This window comes from Oncorhynchus nerka, linkage group LG21, assembly GCF_034236695.1.
Source record: "Oncorhynchus nerka isolate Pitt River linkage group LG21, Oner_Uvic_2.0, whole genome shotgun sequence".
Taxonomy (NCBI): domain Eukaryota; kingdom Metazoa; phylum Chordata; class Actinopteri; order Salmoniformes; family Salmonidae; genus Oncorhynchus; species Oncorhynchus nerka.
The window spans coordinates 13,580,101-13,600,900 of record NC_088416.1 but is presented as its reverse complement, the minus strand read 5'-3'; the positions used below and the strand labels follow the sequence as shown (position 1 = coordinate 13,600,900).

Here is a 20,800-nt window from a genome sequence, read left to right as displayed (position 1 = left end):
TTTGACCATCAGGGTTCTGAGTAGGTGCTGGCTCAGCAATCCGAAGGTCAACCCTGTTACGACGGTACAGTGATCCATTCACTTCGACCAAGTAGGAGCGTGGTGCCACTTTCTGTACACAGGATCCGAGTCTCCAGAGGCCTGTCCGGTCCCCTGGTAGTGGCTTCATTCGCACCGTTTCACCCACCCTGAGCTCAGGTAAGTCTTTTGCTGATTTGTCGTAGATGAACTTGGAGACCTGTCTTCTGTGACGTAGCTTCACCAGCACGTCTGTCACCACACATGGCTCCAGGAGAGTGCTGGCTACTGGCAGAGCTGCTTTTAAGCGCTGTGCCATGAGGCGCTGTGCCGGGCTGCTGTCCATGCCTTCTGTCGGGGTATTGCGCCACTGCAGGATTGCTTTCCAGGCATCTTTGCCCTCTCGCAGAGCCTTTTTGCAGAGGTTCTTTGCGATTTTTACTGCGTACTCTGCCTTCACATTAGCTTTTGGGTGTCGTGGTGATGAAGTGACGTGCTCGAATTCCCATCCTTCAGCAAATTTTCGTAACTCAACTCCGGAGAATTGGGGTCCATTGTCTGAAATTACCCTATCTGGCTGGCCATAGCGGGCAAACTGAGCCTTGCAGCGTTTGATCGTTGTCTCTGCTGAGAGGTCGGGGAGGAGGTCGATCTCCCAAAAGTCTGAGTAATGATCGACTACCAGCAGAAAGTCTTTGCCACTGTGCTGGAAGAGATCTAGACTTACTATCTGCCAGGGGCGCATCGGTAGCTCGTGGGACATCATCGTCTCTCTCTGTTGCTCAATGGCATATTCATTGCATATTGTGCATTTACTGACATAGTCTTTAATTTCACTCTGCATTCCTGGCCAATACAGTGTGTCACGTGCTTGTCTGTAACAGAACTCACCTCCTATGTGACTTGAGTGCACGCGTGCCAACATCTCAGGGCGCAGAGACCGGGGAATAACGACTCTCTGATTCTTGAATATTACTCCGTTTTGAACACTGAGCTCCTCTTTGATTGGCCAATATTCTCTGACGGCTAAAGCAGTTTCTTCCCTGCAGTCGGGCCAGCCCATCAGAATCACAGACCTCAATGCCTGGAGTTGCCCGTCCCTGTCTGTGTGCTGTCTGATTTGTATAAGGCGCTGGTCCGTAACATTAAGGTAGTCAGCCTGGTTGATGTGTTCAACATCCACTTGCTCTGTTTGTAAGCTGCACACTGCGTGTTGTTCATGCATGGAGCGTGTGTGAGTGCCTGATGCAGTAGCCCTGCTGAGCGTGTCACTCACATACATCTCTGGCCCTGGCTTATACACCACCTTGAGGTTGTAGTTTTGTAGGGCCAGTAGCATGCTCTGCAGTCGTTTTGGGGCATTCAGGAGAGGCTTGCTGAATATAGCAATAAGGGGCTTGTGATCGATCTCTGCGGTAATATTGTCACGCCCGTACAGGTAGTGGTGGAAGCGTTGGCATGCAAACACAATGCTGAGGCACTCCTTCTCTATCTGGGCATAGTTCTGCTCTGTTGGGGTGAGTACCCTAGAGGCGAATGCCACAGGCTGGCCCTCCTGCATGAGGCAGCAGCCAAGTCCATACTGGCTTGAGTCACTCTGAATCGTGACAGGTTTTGACACATTGTAGTATCGCAGTACAGGTGTCTGGGTGACCAGTTGTTTTATTTCCCTCACCGCTGCGTCATGTTTTGGGAGCCAATGCCAGATGGTGTCCTTGTCCATGAGCCTCCTCAGTGGCTCACACACTTCAGAGAGCCGCGGTAGGAATTTGGCCAGGTAGGTGACGAATCCGACGAAGCGCTGCACTCCCTTCACGTCAGATGGGTGGGGCATTTCCAAGACAGCCTTCACTTTTTCAGGATCCGCCTTCAATCCGGTGGAGGACAAGATGTGCCCATGAAAGCGGACCTCTGGCACTTTAAACTGAAGCTTTTTTATGCTTAGCCTTAGCTTGACCTGTCTGCATCTGACCATCAGGGCCAGCAGCTTGGCGTCATGGTCACATTCTGCCTCCTCATCACTGTCCCCACAGCCCACTACGAGAATGTCATCTGCTATGGGTTCCACGCCACTGAGTCCCATCAACAGCTCATGCTGTTTCCGCGATTACACCTCTGGAGCCACGGAGACACCAAACGGAAGCTTCAACCACCTCTTCCTGCCCCAGGGTGTCCAAAAGGTGGTCATGTAGCTGCTGAGCTCGCCGAGCGTGCACTGCAGGAAGGCATCTCTGGCATCCACGAGCGTGAAGACTCTGGCCTTTGGGAGCTTGTAAAGAACATCCTCCAACGTGGGCATAATGTAATGTGAACGTCGCAGAGCCCGGTTGAGGTGTTTAGGATCAATGCATATCCGTAGCTTGTCTGGTGTCTTGACGATAACCATATTACTTATCCAGTCCGTAGGCTCGGTGACGGATATGATGTGGCCATCTGCTTCGTATTTGTCAAGCTGAGCCTTCGTAGCTGCTTTCATGGCCACTGGTACATTGCGGGGTGCACACTGGACAGGCTGGATTTCTGCGTCCAACTCAAAGTGGACTTCCCCAGGAACTGACTCGACCGGTGCGTTGAAGACATCATGGTACTTGCTTAGGAGTGTCTCCTTGCTCAGGGGCCCAGCCTGGACTTTGTCTATAATGTTAAGATCAGCTGGGATGGTGAAGTTAATAAGTCCAAGGTGCTCGCATGTAGAACCTGACAGTAATGGCTGTTGACTAGCCTCAACTATTTCAAACTCAAGGGTGTATTTCTGGCCACGTAAAACACAGTCTGTCACAAACAGGCCTAAAGAGGTCATGAACTGGCCTGAATACAGTTTCAGCTTGGTGCTACTCTGTGTGAGTTTGTCTCTGGGCGCGAGCCTCCTTTTGTCTTTAAGGCTCATAACGTTGCATGTGGCCCCTGAATCTAGCTGGCATTGCTGTGGTTTATTATTAAGTAGCAGAATGACAAACCACTTTTGTCCTTTTGCCCTCACTGCCCCTATGCACTCGCTAGCATATACATCCTCTGTGCTGTCGTTCCCTTCATCTGTGTTTACTTCCATGGTGCACTTTACCCTCCTTTCTCTTGCTTTTCATGCAGACCCTTGCGAAGTGATTAGCTGTACCACAGGATTTGCATATTTTTCCATAGGCTGGGCAGTGTTCTTTTCCTCGTCCATGAGAAATGCCACAATATCGGCATGTATTGGGGTTGTCTACTGCAGAGTTGGCTGTAGTATTAGCATTAGCTGTGGCAAAGGGGAATTTCTTTACTGGCTGCCTGAATGTAGCATTGACATTGTCCGTATGTTGCCTTTCTAGCTCCATGGACCTCATCCGTATATCAGTAAGCTCTGCTGCACGGCATGTCTCCACTGCCAAGGCCAGCGTCAGGTCACGTTCTCTCAGCAAACGTCTGCGGGTGCCCTCATCAGTTATGCCAAGCACAATCGTATCTCTGATCAGTTCATCTCTTAAAGCACCATAGTCACATGTAGCTGCCTTTTCCCTTAACCTAGTGACAAAGCTGTTAATGGACTCCCCATCCTCCTGTTTGCAACGACCGAAAACGCTCGTAGATGACGTTCTTTGCTGGCGTAAAGTAATGTTTAAGAGCATCAAGAATAGCTATAGCGTTACCTTGCTGTGCTGCTGTTAGGTTCAGGTTGTGTTTGTATACGTGTCGGCATTCAGTTCCCATTATTGTCCTTAAAGTGGCAGCCACTACCTCATCTTTCTTTTCCAGAAGTCCCGTTGCTAGCGCATAGTCCTCCCATTCCCCTCTAAACGTATCCCAGTTCGTGCTCCAATCCCTGCTGAGCTTCATAACGGCGGGAGGGGGAATGTTCGCTGCCATGTCTAACCGGTGCTAACAACACTGAAGCTAACTAGCAAACTCACTCTATCTTAAGGCCAATTCCGGGCGAAATTTTACACAAATAAGCATTTGTTTGTAAACCAGAGCAGACGACTCTAATTTGCGGAAAGCATGGTTAGTTATCCGACTCTGACACCATGTTTGAATGTTAAATGACGAGACAGAGGCATTGATGCGGGTAACCAGTCTTGTTCAGTACATGACCACACATCCGGGTATCTCAAGCACCCCGGTAAAACACAAGAGTTGCAGTAATGAACATTTACCAACAGATGGCATCACTGGGCCATTTTACACCCATAACAATGTTGGCTGGATTCACGAGTGTAGCTTTAATTGAGTATCTTACATGTGTGATTTAATGAATGTTTGATTTTTATATCATTATTTGAATTTGCCGCGCTGCATTTTCCCTGTTTCTTTTCTCCAAGTGGGATGCAAGCGTCCCTTATACCATAAGAAGTTAAGAGACGCCGACAAACTTTTTGATGGGGGGTAGGCAGATATCTGTACATACAGTTTGCATGATATTGCAAACCTTGGTTTCAAACGACCCCTACAGAGACACACACCCCCACCCCTTTTGTTTTTGAAACACACACTCCTCCTGGCCCAGCACACGTACACCGTGCACGCACACGGCTTTTCAGAAATTATTTTTCTCAGAGACATGCATGATGATAGAGCGAAAAGACAGAGCCCCTTCGTTAAAAGGTGAGATACAATTTTAAAAGCATTTATTTAATTCAAAATATTTAGTACATACAGTTTAAAACCTGTTGTAATGAATTAACCATTTGACTATTCCTTTCTTACAGATATAGGGCTTGGTTAGCCCTGACCTGCATCCGTTTCCAATTCACCAATGCCAAGACAGGCTCTCTTGCACGCTCCATCAAAGCTCCGCAAGTTTTCACTCCAGGGGTAGATCATCAGTCGGGCATGTGGATCCTGGGAATGTCTTAAGGATAGACGCGGCCAGCGCCATAATTGTTCACTATTTTGGAAAAGACTGTCCAGCTTATTCATAAGGGTTATGAATATGGGATAATCAATCCATTTAAAGCTAAACACCGGCATAAAAAGTTTACATCCTTGAATTCTTTGGAAAATACATATGAACTGACAGATTTCGTCGCATTTGCACTATCAAATTGTTCACATGCTAAAATTGTCACTTTGGAGTCAGGGCTATACGCCATTGAAGCGATTCTTAGGTCCTTCAGATCACTGCGTCCGCAGACCAGTTCTTCCACTGCATATCCGGGGAGAGTTGTACCACTCAGGGCCTGTTCAATTTGACAGAGTGCAAGCCTTTTCTTAAGCCATTCTCATCCGCAGCGCAGGAGAAAAACTCTCGGGTTTTTCCTGATAAAGGGGTTTGGGGCCGCTGTCTGTGGATATCTTAACCGTAGATTCCTCAGGTTGGAATATTGTAAGACATATGTCCCTCACTCGTAACCAAAACTCCTTTAAAACATTCTGGAGTCTCACACAAAACTTCAAGGCTTTTGTCATTGGGTGCATGACAAGAGATGCATAGCACCCTGAAAATTGGCCTAGGAGACATACTTTTCTGTTTAATATTCAGGGTTTTATTTTTAAAATCTTGTTTAGTGTTCGGGGCCGCATGTCTTGTTCTGGGCTTCATTTATAATGCGTCTGCCACACCAAATACCCCGGACATTCCTGTTTCATAGACAACAGGTCGACAGGTCAACAAAATAGGGGGTGGGGGGGCCATACTCTTTGAAATGTTCAACCCCCCCCCCAGTTCAAAGAGGTCCCTAGACATCAATCATCATGACAACTTCAAAGGAATAGATGCAATATATGCATAAATTAGCACATCCTCTAACGCATGAGAACAGGAACAGGATGCCCACATATGGGCATATGCACGTAATAAGTTCCCGCCAGGATGTCCTGACAGGATGCCCAAATATGGGCATGCACAACGTTTGACGTGTGCAGCCTACTTTATTCTCTCTGACTTGTATTTGTTAAACAAGCACCTTATTAACTGCACAAGCACCACAAACCCTGTTGTTTTGACAAGAAGCAATAAATCACTGATATCGATTTGGGGGGAAATCAGGTTGTACCTGCTGTTGAAACAAACACAACTAAACAAAAACACATGGAAATGGGAGATATCTTTTACCTCACTGGTTAGAGGACAACCTGCAGAAGACAGTCAGCTACATTTTGGAGTGATGCATTTAAATGTAGGGGTGGCTAAACAAAGGAACACAACACTTATTTGTCATCACTCATTGATTACATATTGAAATAAATTATGCGAGAGGGGGGAGATGAGGTTGCACATCCTGTTAAAACCAACACAGCAAAAACCACACGGAATCTGGGAATAATCTATACACCACTGGTTAGAAGACAATTTGTAGAAAACAACCAGCTACATTTTGAAGGGTTTCATTTTGATTCTAGTGGGTCACCAACGTGGTAAGTGTAACAACTCTTTTTTAGTTAGTCACTTTTTGTTAAATCTCATAAATAGTACTCTTTCAATTCGGAACCTGGAATTTTCCACTGAGGCTAAAATCAATAGAACTGAAGGCAAACGTTTAGGATTCTACATTCTGACATTCATTAAAATACTCCTACTACAATGTTAAAAACATTCTACATTGAGACATTATTTCATTGATATCATGAAAAAACTCCATGTATTTTCTGATGTTTAATCAGAGATCTTATATCAGAGTATTTCTTCCCCTATTGAGCACAGCTATGAGATTTCTCTCCTGTGTGTGTTCTCTGGTGTGATACTAGGCTGTTTAGCCAAGCAAATCTGGTCACACAATGGCTACAGCTGTATTGTTTCTCTCCTGTGTGTATTCTCTGGTGTATAGTGAGATAGCTAGATGTAGAAAAACTCTTCCCACATTGTTCACAGCTATAAGGTTTCTCTCCTGTGTGTGTTCTCTGGTGTGTCTTCAGACAGCCAGATGTACCAAAACTCTTTCCACATTGATCACAGCCATAAGGTTTCTCTCCTGTGTGTGTCCGCTGGTGTACTATCAGGCTGTTCAGCTGAGTAAAACTCTTCCCACATTGACAGCTATATGGTTTCTCTCCTGTGTGTGTTCTCTGGTGTATAGTGAGATAGCTAGATGTAGAAAAACTCTTCCCACATTGAGTACAGCTATATGGTTTCTCACCTGTGTGTGTTCTCTGGTGTATAGTGAGAATGCTAGATGTAGAAAAACTCTTCCCACATTGATCACAGCTATAAGGTTTCTCTCCTGTGTGTGTTCTCTGGTGTAATATCAGGCTGTCTGGCTGAGTAAAACTCTTCCCACAATGATCACAGCTATATGGTTTCTCTCCTGTGTGTGTCCTTTGGTGTATAGTTAGATAACTAGATGTAGTAAAACTTTTCCCACAATGATCACAGCTATATGGTTTCTCTCCTGTGTGTGTCCTTTGGTGTATAGTTAGATAACTAGATGTAGTAAAACTCTTCCCACATTGATTACAGCTATAAGGTTTCTCTCCAGTGTGTATTCTCTGGTGTGATTTCAGGGTTTGTAGCCGAGTAAAACTCTTCCCACATTGATCACAGGCAAAAGGTTTCTCTCCTGTGTGAATTCTCAGGTGTATTTTAAGTTCTGATGAAGATTTGCAACTTTTCCCACAGTGAGAGCAGTGGTGAGATTTCTTCCCTGTGGATCTCTGCTGGTGTTTATTGAGATGTTCTGAACTGGAGAGACTCTTCTCTGCCTCGTCAGTATCATGAGGTTGTTGAGGCTCCCAAGAGGATGCAAGATCGTCACGTCTCTCTCCTGTGTGAACAACAAAGTCAGACAGATGGTTAAAGCCCCACAACAGCAGAAATCCATTGTTTATTTGAGGTAAAAGGTGATGCCCAGAGCATACCCATGCAGTTGTACTACAACTGACGTCTGTTCAATTATTTGACTGAAGACAGTCAAGTGAGCAACAATAATCATATTTTGTCTTGTTTTCACATGAGTAGTAACATTGATGATTGTAGGCTAGAAATAAGTTGTCGAAATCCTAAGCAGTGTGCCAGACGACATTTGGTCTCCAATATAGGCCCCTTTCTGTGTTAGCTAAAATTGGCGCACAAGGGTAACACGCACACAATTTGGTTGTAGAAACTACTCCCTGCTAATGAGGAAACCGATAGTTATGGATGTAGTATATCTGCCTGGAGCAAAAATGGTGAGCGAAGATTTTAGTTTTTCACAAGGTATTCTGAATATTACAGCGCACCATCAGTGCAACATCAGGAGTGCTACTCAAGGAGACTCACATTAACTTCTTATGGCTGGGGGCAGTATTGAGTAGCTTGGATGAATAAGAGTAAACTGCCTTCTACTCAGTACCAGAGGCTAAGCTATGCATATTATTAGTATATTTGGATAGAGAACACTGAAGTTTCTAAAACTGTTTGAATGATGTCTGTGAGTATAACAGAACTAATATAGCAGGCAAAAACCTGAGGAGAAACTCCAACCAGGAAGTGGGAAATCTGAGGTTTGTAGTTTTTCAACTCTTTTCCTATCGAATACACAGTGTCTTTGGGGTCAAATTGCACTCCCTAAGGCTTCCACTAGATGTCAACAGTCTTTAGAACCTTGTTTGTTGCTTCTACTGTGAGTGGGGGCGAATGAGAGGGGATTGACTCAGAAGTCTGGCAGAGTGCCATTTGCTGACCATTAGCTGACTAACTTTCACGTGAAAGTTAGCTTGCTTTCCATTGCATTTCTACAGACAAAGGAATTCTCCGGTTGGAACATTATTAAAGATTTATGATAAAAACATCCTAAAGACTGATCCTATACATTGTTTGACATGTTTCTACGGACCGTAACGGAACATTTTGACTTTGTCTGCTCGCGTGTCATGAATTTGGATTACTGTGCTAAACGCGCGAACAAAATGGAGGTAAGGGGACATAAATTATGAACTTTATCGAACAAATCAAACATTTATTGTGGAACTGGGATCCCTGGGAGTGCATTCTGATGAAGATCATCAAAGGTAAGTGAATATTTATAATGCTATTTCTGACTTCTGTTGACTACACAACATGGCGGATATCTGTTTGGCTTGTTTTGGTCTCTGAGCGTTGTACTCAGATCATTGCATGGTGTGCTTTTTCGGTAATGCTTTTTTGAAATCTGACACAGCGGTTGCATTAAAGAGAAGTTTATCTTCAGTTCCATGTATAACACTTTTTATCAACATTTATGATGAGTATTTCTGTAAATTGACGTGGCTCTCTGCAAAATCACTGGATGTTTTTGGAACTACTGAACATAACGTGCCAATGTATACTGAGATATTTTTTATATAAATATGAACTTTATCGAACAAAACATACATGTATTGTGTAACATGAAGTCCTATGAGTGTCATCTGATGAAGATCAAAGGTTAGTGATTAATTTCTCTATTTCTGCTTTTTGTGACTACTCTTTGGCTGGAAAAATGGCTGTGTTTTATCTGTGACTAGGCACTCACCTAACATAAATTGTTTGTGGTGCTTTCGCCGTAAAGCCTATTTGAAATCGGACAATGTGGTGGGATTAACAACAGGTTTATCTTTAAAATGGTGTAAAATACTGGTGGTGTTTGAGGGTCACAGGGCTTGAGAATACTGGGATACTGTAATGTTTTGTCATTCTAAATGTCCTGAATAAAAGAAAATAGCTCTGTGTGTTGTACAATAGCCTATCCATCAAGGACCAGTTCTCTACACATTATGAATAATGTGTAATTATTTTAGAACCAAGACCTTATCCATTTGGGTGTTGTCAATAAAGGTGATTCTCAGTTTGGATTTAAACTCTGAAATTATTAGTTTGGATGTAGCAAATCAACTGCTTCACAGTTGTTTTTTTTCCATCTAATTTTATTTGTATTATTTATTTATTTAACCTTTATTTAACCAGGTAGGCCAGTTGAGAACAAGTTCTCATTTACACCTGCGACCTGGCCAAGATTACAAACAACAACACAGAGTTACACATGGAATAAACAAACGTACAGTCAATAACACAATAGAAAATAACAAATCTATATACAGTGTGAGCAAACGAGGTAAGATTAGGGAGGTAAGGCAATAAATAGGCCATAGTGGCAAAGTAATCACAATATACCAATTAGACACTGGAATGATAGATGTGCAGAAGATGAATGTGCAAGTAGAGATACTGGGGTGCAAAGGAGGAATAAATAAATAAATACAGTATGGGGATGAGGTAGTTGGATGGACTATTTACAGATGAGCTATGTACATGTGCGGTGATCTGTGAGCTACTCTGACAGCTGGTGCTTAAAGTTAGTGAGAGCGATATGAGTCTCCAGCTTCAGTGATTTTTGCAGTTCGTTCCAGTCATTGGCAGCTTTACCTAGCAGAGACTTGTAGATGACCTGGAGCCAGTGGGTTTGGCGATGAGTATGAAGCGATGGCCAGCCAACGAGAGCGTACAGGTTGCAGTGGTGGGTAATATATGGGGCTTTGGTGACAAAACGGATGGCACTGTGATAGACCGCATGCAATTTGTTGAGTAGAGTGTTGGAGGCTATTTTGTAAATGACATCGCCGTAGTCAAGGATCGGTAAGAAAGTCAGTTTTACGAGGGTATGTTTAGCAGCATGAGTGAAGGATGCTTTGTTTTGCGAAATAGGAAGCCGATTCTAGATTTAATTTTGGATTGGAGATGCTTAATGTGAGTCTGGAAGGAGAGTTTACAGTCTAACCAGACACCTAGGTATTTGTAGTTGTCAACATATTCTAAGTCAGAACCGTCCAGGGTAATGATGCTGGACGGGCGGGCAGGTGCGGGCAGCGAGCGGTTGAAGAGCATGCATTTAGTTTTACTTGCATTTAAGAGCAGTTGGAGGCCACGGAAGGAGAGTTGTATGGCATTGAAGCTCGTCTGGAGGTTAGTTAACACAGTGTCCAAAGAAGGGCCAGAGGTATACAGAATGGTGTCGTCTGCATAGTGGTGGATCAGAGAATCACCAGCAGCAAGAGCGACATCATTGATGTATACAGAGAAGAGAGTCTGCCCGAGAATTGTACCCTGTCATGGCTCACATCAACACCATCATCCCAGAAACCCTGGACCCACTCCAATTTGCATACAACCCTAACAGATCCACAGATGATGCAATCTATTGCGCTCCATACTGCCCTTTCCCACCTGGACAAAAGGAACACCTATGTGAGAATGCTATTCATTGACTACAGCTCAGCATTCAACACCATAGTTTGGATGTATAGTTCCATAGTTCCCTCAAAGCTCATCAATAAACTAAGGACCCTGGGACTAAACACCTCCCTCTGCAACTGGATCCTGACCTTCCTGGCGGGCTGCTCCTGGTGATGAGGGTAGGTAACAACACATGCACCACGCTGATCCTCAACACAGGGTCCCCTCAGGGGTGTGTGCTCAGTCCAGTCCTGTACTTCCTATTCACTCATGACTGCATGGCAAGGAACAACTCCAACATCATCATTAAGTTTGCCGATGACACAACAGTGGTAGGCCTGACCACCGACAACGATGAGACAGCCTATAGGGAGGTTAGAAACCTGGCTGTGTATTTTAGCGCCTGGCAACGCAGACGCTTGTTGGCACGCGCGAGCAGTGTGGGTGCAATGATTGAATAACATGTATGTGTAAATAGATTGTGCAATGTTCGTGCACATGACACATCTGGTTTCGGCAGCGTGTAAGTGGACGAGGGTGTGTCTTATAAGTGTTTGGACCGCTGCCAATATGTAGCCGCCTAACCTCAGAAAAGAAGAAGACATGGTAGGAACCAAAGTGTTGGTAAGTGTTTCCAGGTGACCCTAATTAGATCTTGCATTGCATGTTCTTACTTCATGTAGCTGGCTAGCTAGCCAACATTTTCATACTTGGCCTATTTTTCCTTGACAAGATATGTAACAGGGTTATATTGGTGATTCCCCTTGCCACGTTATTGTTAAGCCATGGGGTTTTGGTTTGAGTTTGTCTTGCCTTCACCTACTCAACATGGCATCTTATTGGCTGGTTTGCGTAGCTTGCTTACGAGGGGGGATGTTCCAGTTAGAATTGTCCCAGTGAACAAGCACCAAACCAGTGGTAAGTTGTTGGTTGCAAAGCACTGTACATCAAAAGTGATTTTTATACTCTCAATGAAGAGTATGATCATCAAGTGATGATTTAAATGTACAATTTATATCAAATTGTTTGTAAATGTTATTCGAACATCACACATAAGATGCAGCGGTTTTTGGAGAATATTTGTTGTGCATTTTGTTGTAGAGAATTCCCGCCAGTACTAGCTAGCAACTTACTGTGTCTGGTGGGGGGGGGGTTCATATATTTTGTACAGTGCGTGAGTGCAGAGTTGGATGGTGAGACGTGCATTGCATGACGTGCAATTTTGTGCCGTTCCTATCAGGTACATTATATTGTATATCGTAATTGTATTATTTTGGTAACTAGCCCAGTGAACAAGCACCAAACCAGCGTGCGTGAGTGCAGAGTTGGATGGTAAGACGTGCATTGCATGACGTGCAATTTTGTGCCGTTCCTATCAGAATAAATCTACATGACTGATGCTATATGTTGGAGTTACGTGTCGATGACTGATTGTACACAACGCAAGAAGAGTACTGTTACACTTATCTAGACCTACACCAGCACTGGTACCAGGCGGTGTTAGTTAGCTACGTTTGAGCTGACTCTTAATACATTTATCAAGCTAGCTAGCCCGCTAACTAGAAATTAGTCAAGTCAATAAACATTGGGTAGTTAGTTAGATAGAATATAGTTAACACACTGGCAAGTTTGATGTATAAGTAGCCAAGTAACGTTAGGTAGCTAGCTAACATACCAGTACATACTGCTGTAATGTTATGCTATGTGGTTCGTAAGGACAGCGTAGCTAACAAACTATCAGCCAACATAACGTGTAAGGTAACTTATTTGAAAAGTCATTACTTTATTACATTGCTCAACATTTTCTTAACATTTGTCATAATTAGTTAAAGCAATGAATTTGTATCGGCTCTCGTTGGAGTTTGGTTGCATATTTTCGCCATTTACTTCAAATCTGAAAAAGTTGTGAAGCCATGCCCATTTTCTGAAGAACTGCATTATGGGCCCGAAAAGTACTGAAATAGTGTCCACTGCATGTATAGTATCTATAGTACTGCATGTATACTTCGTATTTTGGCGAATGACATCCAGGAACATTTGGCATTCTAACTGTATCCATATTTCGACAAATAAGGGAAAGGGAATAAGGGGGATATCTAGTCAGTTGTCCAACTGAATGTTTTCAACTGAAATATGTCTTCCGCATTTAACCCAAACCCTCTGAGTTGCTTAATCGACATCCACGTCTTCGGCGCCCTGGGAACAGTTGGCTAGCAGCTTTGTTCAGGAGCAGAATGACAGATTTTTACCTTGTCAGCTCAGGGATTCGATCCATCAACCTTCCGATTTCTGGCGTAAAGCTCTAACCAGTAGGCTACCTGCCGCCTTAATAAGCATACATACTCAATTTACACCAAAAATAGTGCGGTTAGTATGAGTCTTCAAACACAGCTCAGGTCTCTGGGCTGCCATTTTGTTTCTGTTTAAATCCTAGATTGGCCCTTTAGCAAAGCCACAACAATAAACCAATCTGCAGTTCAAACAATAACTAAACTAATTCCACCACTGTTTTGGTAATAAGATGAGAGTGGGGTTGGAGAAATGTAACTACTCTCAAATTCATAGACAGACTTGTGGATGGAAGGACTGACCATCCATGATATCAACATTATAGTTTTAACCATGTTGGGGCTATACAGTGTTGATTTACATTGTTTCTAAACATCGGAGTAAAAAAAGCGTATTTGGTGTTCTGATGGGGTAAACAGTTGAACTAAGCTCATGAGGCATGTGTTATATTATTCAAGAATCAATGGAAAGAAAGAAATAATTTAAATGTAGCAATTGCATATTTCCCCTTTAACACCACACGTCAGTCCCACAACTGCCTCTGTTTTTAAGACAGTACTTACTAGTGTTAATCAGGGCCCGGTTTCCCAAAACCATCTTACGGCTAAGTTTACTGTTAGAACAATTGGATGCCTTAAGATGCTTTGGAAAACAGGGCCCAGATATTCAGTTTCCTCCTCCTCCTTTTTTGGTGTGACAGTCATCTCCCCCTCCTCCTCTTTCACTCCAAAAACTGCATCCTCCTCTCTCTCTGCCTCTTCTTTTACTGTAACTTCCTCCTCCTCTTTCACTCTGAACTAGTATTTTACTTCTTCTTTCACTGTAACAGCCTCGTCCTCTACTTGTTTTTGTATTGTAACAGCCTCCTTTTCCTCAAGACCTTCTTTCGCCGTCCAGCGGGCCTCCTCTTCTTTAGCAAGAGAAGAGTAGCTTAGTGACCTCATGGTCGGAGATGTTAGCTAGCTAGGCTAGTGCTAACTTAACCAGCACACTAGCTGACTAATAACAGAAAAAAATATATATATTTGGGGTTCTGACGACAGTTGGGTACGACAGTTGAACTAAGCTCATGAAGCATCTATAAGTGAATTGTTCAAGAAACCGATGGGTACATATCATTAATGTATACGTCCCAAAATGGATGTAACAACTGCTGATTGCCCCTTTAAGACTACATATTGGGCTAATCTAATAGGAGATATTGAGGACTACAGTATTTCAGGCATTGTCATTGGATGCATTTGATCAATTGTTAACGTTTTGTTGATGGTCCACTCTTGATGTTCTACACGTTAGTGTAGCTTCAGCCATTCCTACAGAACAACATTAAAGTGTAGAACCCCTTTACTGCATATTGGTTCAACGACTGCAGAGACGGTACTTACTGGTGTTGAACATATCTCCAACCTCCTCTTCTTCCTCCAATGTGACAGTCATCTCCCCCTCCTCCTCTTTCACTCCAGAAACGGAATCATCCTCTTCTTTTACTATAACATCCTCCTCCTCTTTCACTCTGAACGCGTCTTCCTCTTCTTTCACTGAAACGTCTTTCTCTTCTTCTTTCACGGTAACAGCCTCACCCTCTACTTGTTTTTGTATTGAAACAGTCTCCTCTTCCACGAGAGTTTCTTTCTCCGTCCAGCAGACCTCATCTTCTTTATCAGGAGGAGAGTAGCTTAGTGAGCTCATGGTCGGGGATGTTAGCTAGCTAGCATTAGCGACTAGCCTAGTTCTAAGCTAACTTAGCAAACCAGCTAGCTGACAAACAACGTAAATATATAATTGCATAGGCCAACAAGTACATACGAGAGAACTATGTTTAATACAGAGCGACTAATATACACCAAAACAGTGTAAAGAACGTGAATGTTGTAGCTATGTTTGCTAGAAAGCTACCGAGGTGTCTGACTAGCTGTTGTTGTTGAAGGAGCGTCCCGTCCACTATATTATACGTCACACTGGCAGCGTCGCCTGAACCTAAAAGACGCACATCGCCATTTGCTGACTGGAGTGGGCAACGCAGCTGAGGAACCAAATGTTTATTTTTCACTTATTTCATAAAGGTTTAATATTATATTATGTCGTTCAAAGAAAAGCATGTGTTGATTGATTCGTGTTTAATGAGTGAGAATTTAAAACAAACTTTACACCCACTAAATATTTGCATTGAACCATACTTCTGACATGCATCATTTTGACCCACATTTACATTTACATTTAAGTCATTTAGCAGACGCTCTTATCCAGAGCGACTTACAAATTGGTGCTTTCACCTTATGACATCCAGTGGAACAGCCACTTTGCATCCTGATTCCATTGATCATCCTTGAGATGTTTCTACAACTTGATTGGAGTCCACCTGTGGTAAATTGAATTGATTGGACACGATTTGGAAAGGCACACATCTGTCTATATAAGGTCCCACAGTTCATGTCAGAGCAAAAACTAAGCCATGAGGTCAAAGGAATTGTCCGTAGCGCTCTGAGACAGGATTGTGTTGAGGCACAGATCTGGGTAAAGGTACTGAAAAATGTCTGCAGCATTGAAGGTCCCCAAGAACACAGTGGCCTCCATTATTATTTCATGGAAGAAGTTTGGAACCACCAAGACTCTTCCTAGAGCTAGCCGCCTGGCCAAACTGAGCAATCGGGGGAGAAGGGTCTTGGTCAGCGAGGTGGCCAAAAACCTGATGGTCACTCTGACAGAGCTCCAGAGTTCCTCTGTGGAGATGGGAGAACCTTTCAGAAGGACAACCATCTCTGCAGCACTCCACCAATCAGATCTTTATTGTAGAGAGGCCAGACGGAAGCCACGCCTCAGTAAAAGGCACACGACAGCCAGCTTGGAGTTTGCCAAAAGGCACCTAAAGGAACCTCAGATCATGAGAAACAAGAATCTCTGGTCTTATTAAACCAAGATTGAACCCTTTGGCCTGAATGCCAAGCGTCACATCTGGTGTAAAACTCCCACTTAAAAAGATGAGAGAGGCCTGTAATTTTCATCATAGGTCTTAAGGTGGAGGGTGTTACAGGCTTTGGTTTTTCCATTTTTGTTTTGAGGTTGGACTTTAGCACGTCTAGCTCGTTAGCACGTCTAGCTCGTTAGCACTGATTGGTGTCACCTCGTTAGTCAGTATGTGTTACACCTGTGCTGGTGTAGCAGTGTAATGTTGTTCCACCTAGATTATGCACCAAGCTGCACACAAGGACCAATTCAAATAGGCCAGGTCAAGAGGGGTTGTTAATAATTTGATAATAATAATTCAGTGTATTTTCTAAATTTAATTACAGCTGCATAACTAACGTTTTTCAAACACTTTTATTGTACATACATATGATTGTAAAAGTTTTGTATATTTTGGTTTGGCCCATCGCGGGTTATCTGTATTTCCATACCCCCTTATTGTTCTCTTTTGCCTGACCTTCGGCTAGCAAGGTATGTTGTCCTTGGCTCCGAAATTGTTTAATATAAAACCGTCATGATGTTACACATTGTACTGTTATGCTACCATAAGTTTGTTACAATGTGGATAGTATAAAGATTTATGTTAACAAGTTTCACAAAGCTCGCTAACTAGGGTATCTATTGTAACTTGTGAGTACTTGGAACAGTGTTTGAGTGAGTGTCCATGTGCTTGCACAGGTGCCTGAGAACTAGGACTGCGTCAACGGTTAACATAATGTGTGTTGTCTCTTCGTCTGCAGGGCAAATAAAAATAATTCAAGTAGCAGACCTTCAGTTGTGGCAGCGTCCTAATTAAAAGTACACAACACAGAATGAACCACGCTACAAACTGGTGCCGTGACCTGCCGACTGGTCAGCTCAAGCCGACCACCGGAGCTGTGCGTGTGGATGAGATGCGCGATCTGCGCATGTGCCCTCGTTGATGGTTTGCTATAAGTGAATGTTTACTGTAAATAGTGAAGGTGAATGTAGCATATTCACTAGATAAGGGTATTGGTGTTTATTTGCATGTTTTGAGGGAATTTGTTTATTGCATTTTTTTTTTGTATGCAGTACATTACATTGTATTTTAGTGCTCTATTGAGCCATAGAAGACTCAAGTCCATAAGATGAGTTATGCTGGGGATTTTAGTGTGGGTAGAGGGAGGGGTGTCCTTGCATTTACACAATTTTTACAGTCAGCTCCTGGGAGTAGAGTGTTTGCTAGTCCTGAGTTTACAAGCACTGGGAGGGGTAGGCTGTTTACTCCACCTGACCAGGGTATCCCACCTCTGTTTCTTGATGTACCATCATCCCCAGTCCTCAGTAATAATGGGACACCTCCGAGTCAGCTGAGTGACCTTATTAAGCAGATTGGGTCAGAGATAGGAGAATCTATCAGAGCGAGTTTACTGCAGCCTGGGGCTTCAAGTCTTTCTCCTGCCCGTTCCCCTCACCAACCCCAGCAGTTTCCCCTGCCTGAACAATGTGGGTCAACTTTTATTGATGCGTCCAAGCTGACTCTGGTTGTGAAGTCAGAGGTAAGTACTCTGTCCTGGAGTGGGATGAGCTAATGGGAGTCTACCTAGAGAAGAGGGGTTACACGGTCTGAGAATGTTGGGGAGGTGATGTCTAGGCTCATGGGGAGGGCACAGGATGTGACAAGTCTGGATGCGTAACAACCCTGTTGTCACAGATGTTAAGGCAGTGTTCAGTGTTCAGTGTTCTCAAGCAACACTTTGGGGGTATCGTCTGCTCAGGTATGCCATTAGCTGATTTCTATTCAATGAAACCATATGCTAATGAGGGTCCACTAGATTTCTGGATTAGGCTTAACAAAGCTGCAGAGGCAGCTGAACAGTACCTTGTAAGTGAGGGTAGAACCTTGTCCAATCAGTGCTCAGAGTTGGCAGTCATGTTTGTACGGAACTGTCCTGATAAAGAGTTGGCCCTAGTGTTCAAATGCAAACCCCTTCGTGACTGGACAGCCAGTGAGGTACAGGATCGTTTGGATGAACTGTTAAGGGAGCGTAAAGCATGTAGAACACAACTTCCACAGCAGGTGGCTGCTGTCTTTGACTCTCCCCAGGAGGAAGTGGATCCTGAGAGCAGACCTAATATGTCATCTTTTTCTCGATGTGGCCGTGAACCAGAACAGGCCCCATCTGTATCTGAGGGTGGGACATTAGAGAAAGTTTTGAGTATGTTAGAGAAGGCTCTTCTCAGCAATACTCAGTCTGTGAACAGAGGGCCCCGTAAACAGTTCCCCAAACGTGAGCGTGAGTGCGCTGTCTGTGGAAGCACTAATCACTGGACCAAAGCTCACTGTCAGATGCACCAGCTTCTGTTTCAAGTGCTTCTCTCCTGGCCACATGAGCTTTGACTGTAGTGAGACTGGGAAGCGAAAGAGCCCTGGATGTGGACAGACTGGCAGGTCTGGAAAACTAGAAAGTCTCCATTCCGAGGAGGGCAATGTGGGGCAGTCTAATTTTTCCTCCACTGATGATGATATCCAATCTGTTTATTCTTATTTTTGTGAGTCAGTACCCAAGAACAACACAGTCATTTTTCAGAACACAATGAGAATTACTCAGAATGACAGTTTGTTTTACTCCACCGTGCTGGTACAGGATAAAGTTGAGCTGAAGGGGAGTTTAGATAGTGGGTCCATGGCTACTACTCTGTGCGCATATATTGTACCTCGGTTGAGGGAGGCAGGAGTGGTAGAGGGGAACTTTCTAGGTCCTTCAGACATCATCCTGGTGGGTTGTGGTGGGACGCAAACTAGCCCAGTGGGCATGTGTGACTTAAAAATACAGCTTTATGGCTTCAGTTATGTCGTCCCAGTGCTCATTGTAGATAGGCAGGTTGATGAACTCATCTCTGATTAGACAGTTGAAATCAAGTGACAGCTACTGGCGGGTGGTGGGTACGCCAGGTCCTTCTGGCCAGTGTGATGACAGCCAGTTCCTGCGTCTCCTATCAAATCTGGAGAGATTTGAGACTCCATCCCAGATAAAGTGGGCACCATTAAGTTGAAGAGAGCAGTAACGCTCCAACCCATGAGTGAGCATCTGGTGTGGGGCCGCCTACCCCCAAAGACAAAACTCTCTGTGGGCAGTACTGTTGTTGTCGAGCCCAGCACGTCTCGTGTGAATCGACACATACTAGTAGGGAGAGTAGTTAAGCCTCTGTGGGGGGATGGATGGCTCCCTGTGAAGATTGTGAATCCAACAACTTCGCCAGTTACCCTGAGACGAAATGCTAAAGTGGCAGATGTGTACCCTTGCATTGCATTGGAGGATTTTGATGATGTCAAGCAGCAAATAGCTTGCCCGAACGTGGCAAAAGTACAATGTGACAGCTCACATGGCAGTCTGACAGCTAAGAGTTCAGTTGGTGACAGTGCAGTTAATGGCAACAGTACACTGAGCAATCTTGGACTTCAAGGCCTGTATGTTGAGGAGTGTCCAGTTTCACAGTTCTGGAAAGACAAACTTGTCAGTTTAATTGAGAAGTATGACACAGTGTTCTCTAGACATAGCCTTGATTGTGGAGAGGCAAAAGAGTTCTGCCATCGCATATGGCTGACTGATGTCTGCCCATTTCGATTACCCTATAGTAGGCTTTCTCCAGCTCATTACCAAAAACTCAGTGAAACACTGGACAATATGGAGGAAAAGGTAATCGTCAGAAATTCCAGCAGCGAGTATGCCTCACCATTGGTGTTGGTATGGAAAAAGAATGGGGACTCGCATCTATGTACTGACTTTAGGTGGTTAAACGCCCGCACAGTAAAGGATGCTCATCCCCTGCCTCATCAGGCTGATGTACTGGCTGCGCTGGGAGGTAAATGCCTTCTTCAGCACAATGGACTTGACCTCAGGGTACTACAATGTGCCACTGCATGAAGAGTTTAAGAAATACACTGCCTTTTCCTCTCCTTTAGGTCTGCACAATCGTTTACGAATCGAGTACAATCATTTACCTCAAGGCCTTTGTAACAGCCCAGCTACTTTTATGAGAATGATGCTGACCATCTTTGGTGACCAAAACTTTCTAAGTCTCCTTTGCTATTTGGATGATCTGATGGTTTTTGCTAAGACGGGGGAAGAGAGTCTGCAGAGACTTGAGATGGTTTTTCAGTGGTTGCAGGAGCACAATCTTAAACTGTCTCCGTCTAAGTGCAAATTTTTGAGGAGGTCTGTTAAGTTTTTGGGCCACATCATTTCTCAGGAGGGTGTAGCCACTGACCCTGCTAAGGTTCAAACCATTGTAAATGTGACTGAGAGTGAGATGATGGAAGCTGATGGTGTCACTCCGTCTCCTAGCAAAATCCGTTCTTTCCTTGGTATGGTATTATACTATCAACACTACATTGAGAATTGTTCCATGGTTGCTAGGCCATTGTTTCAGCTGACTACAGGTCAGAAGTATCCTAGGAGAGGCAAGGGCAGAAAGAGGCCTGGTGTC

The 20,800-nt window shown here is 44.0% G+C and overlaps 1 protein-coding gene across 1 annotated transcript; it reads right to left on the bottom strand.

Annotated features, from left to right (window-relative positions):
- Window positions 1–4,602: 4,602 nt before the first annotated feature.
- LOC115115310 (zinc finger protein OZF-like) lies at window positions 4,603–15,313 on the bottom strand. The gene is made up of 2 exons (XM_029643809.2): window positions 14,770–15,313; window positions 4,603–7,691 (listed from the first exon to the last, which is right to left on the bottom strand). Exons 1-2 carry the CDS (start codon window positions 15,071–15,073, stop codon window positions 6,622–6,624), a joined length of 1,374 nt encoding a protein of 457 aa, XP_029499669.1. The 5' UTR covers window positions 15,074–15,313; the 3' UTR covers window positions 4,603–6,621.
- Between the last annotated feature and the right edge of the window lie 5,487 nt (window positions 15,314–20,800).

Excerpts from the sequence above, each read along its gene's own strand:
- LOC115115310 (XM_029643809.2), bottom strand. The coding sequence starts at position 15,073 with ATGAGCTCACTAAGCTACTCTCCTCCTGATAAAGAAGATGAGGTCTGC. Across the intron at positions 7,692-14,769 it reads TGGAGATATGTTCAACACCA|GAGAGAGACGTGACGATCTT; the intron begins GTAAGTACCGTC and ends TTGTTCACACAG.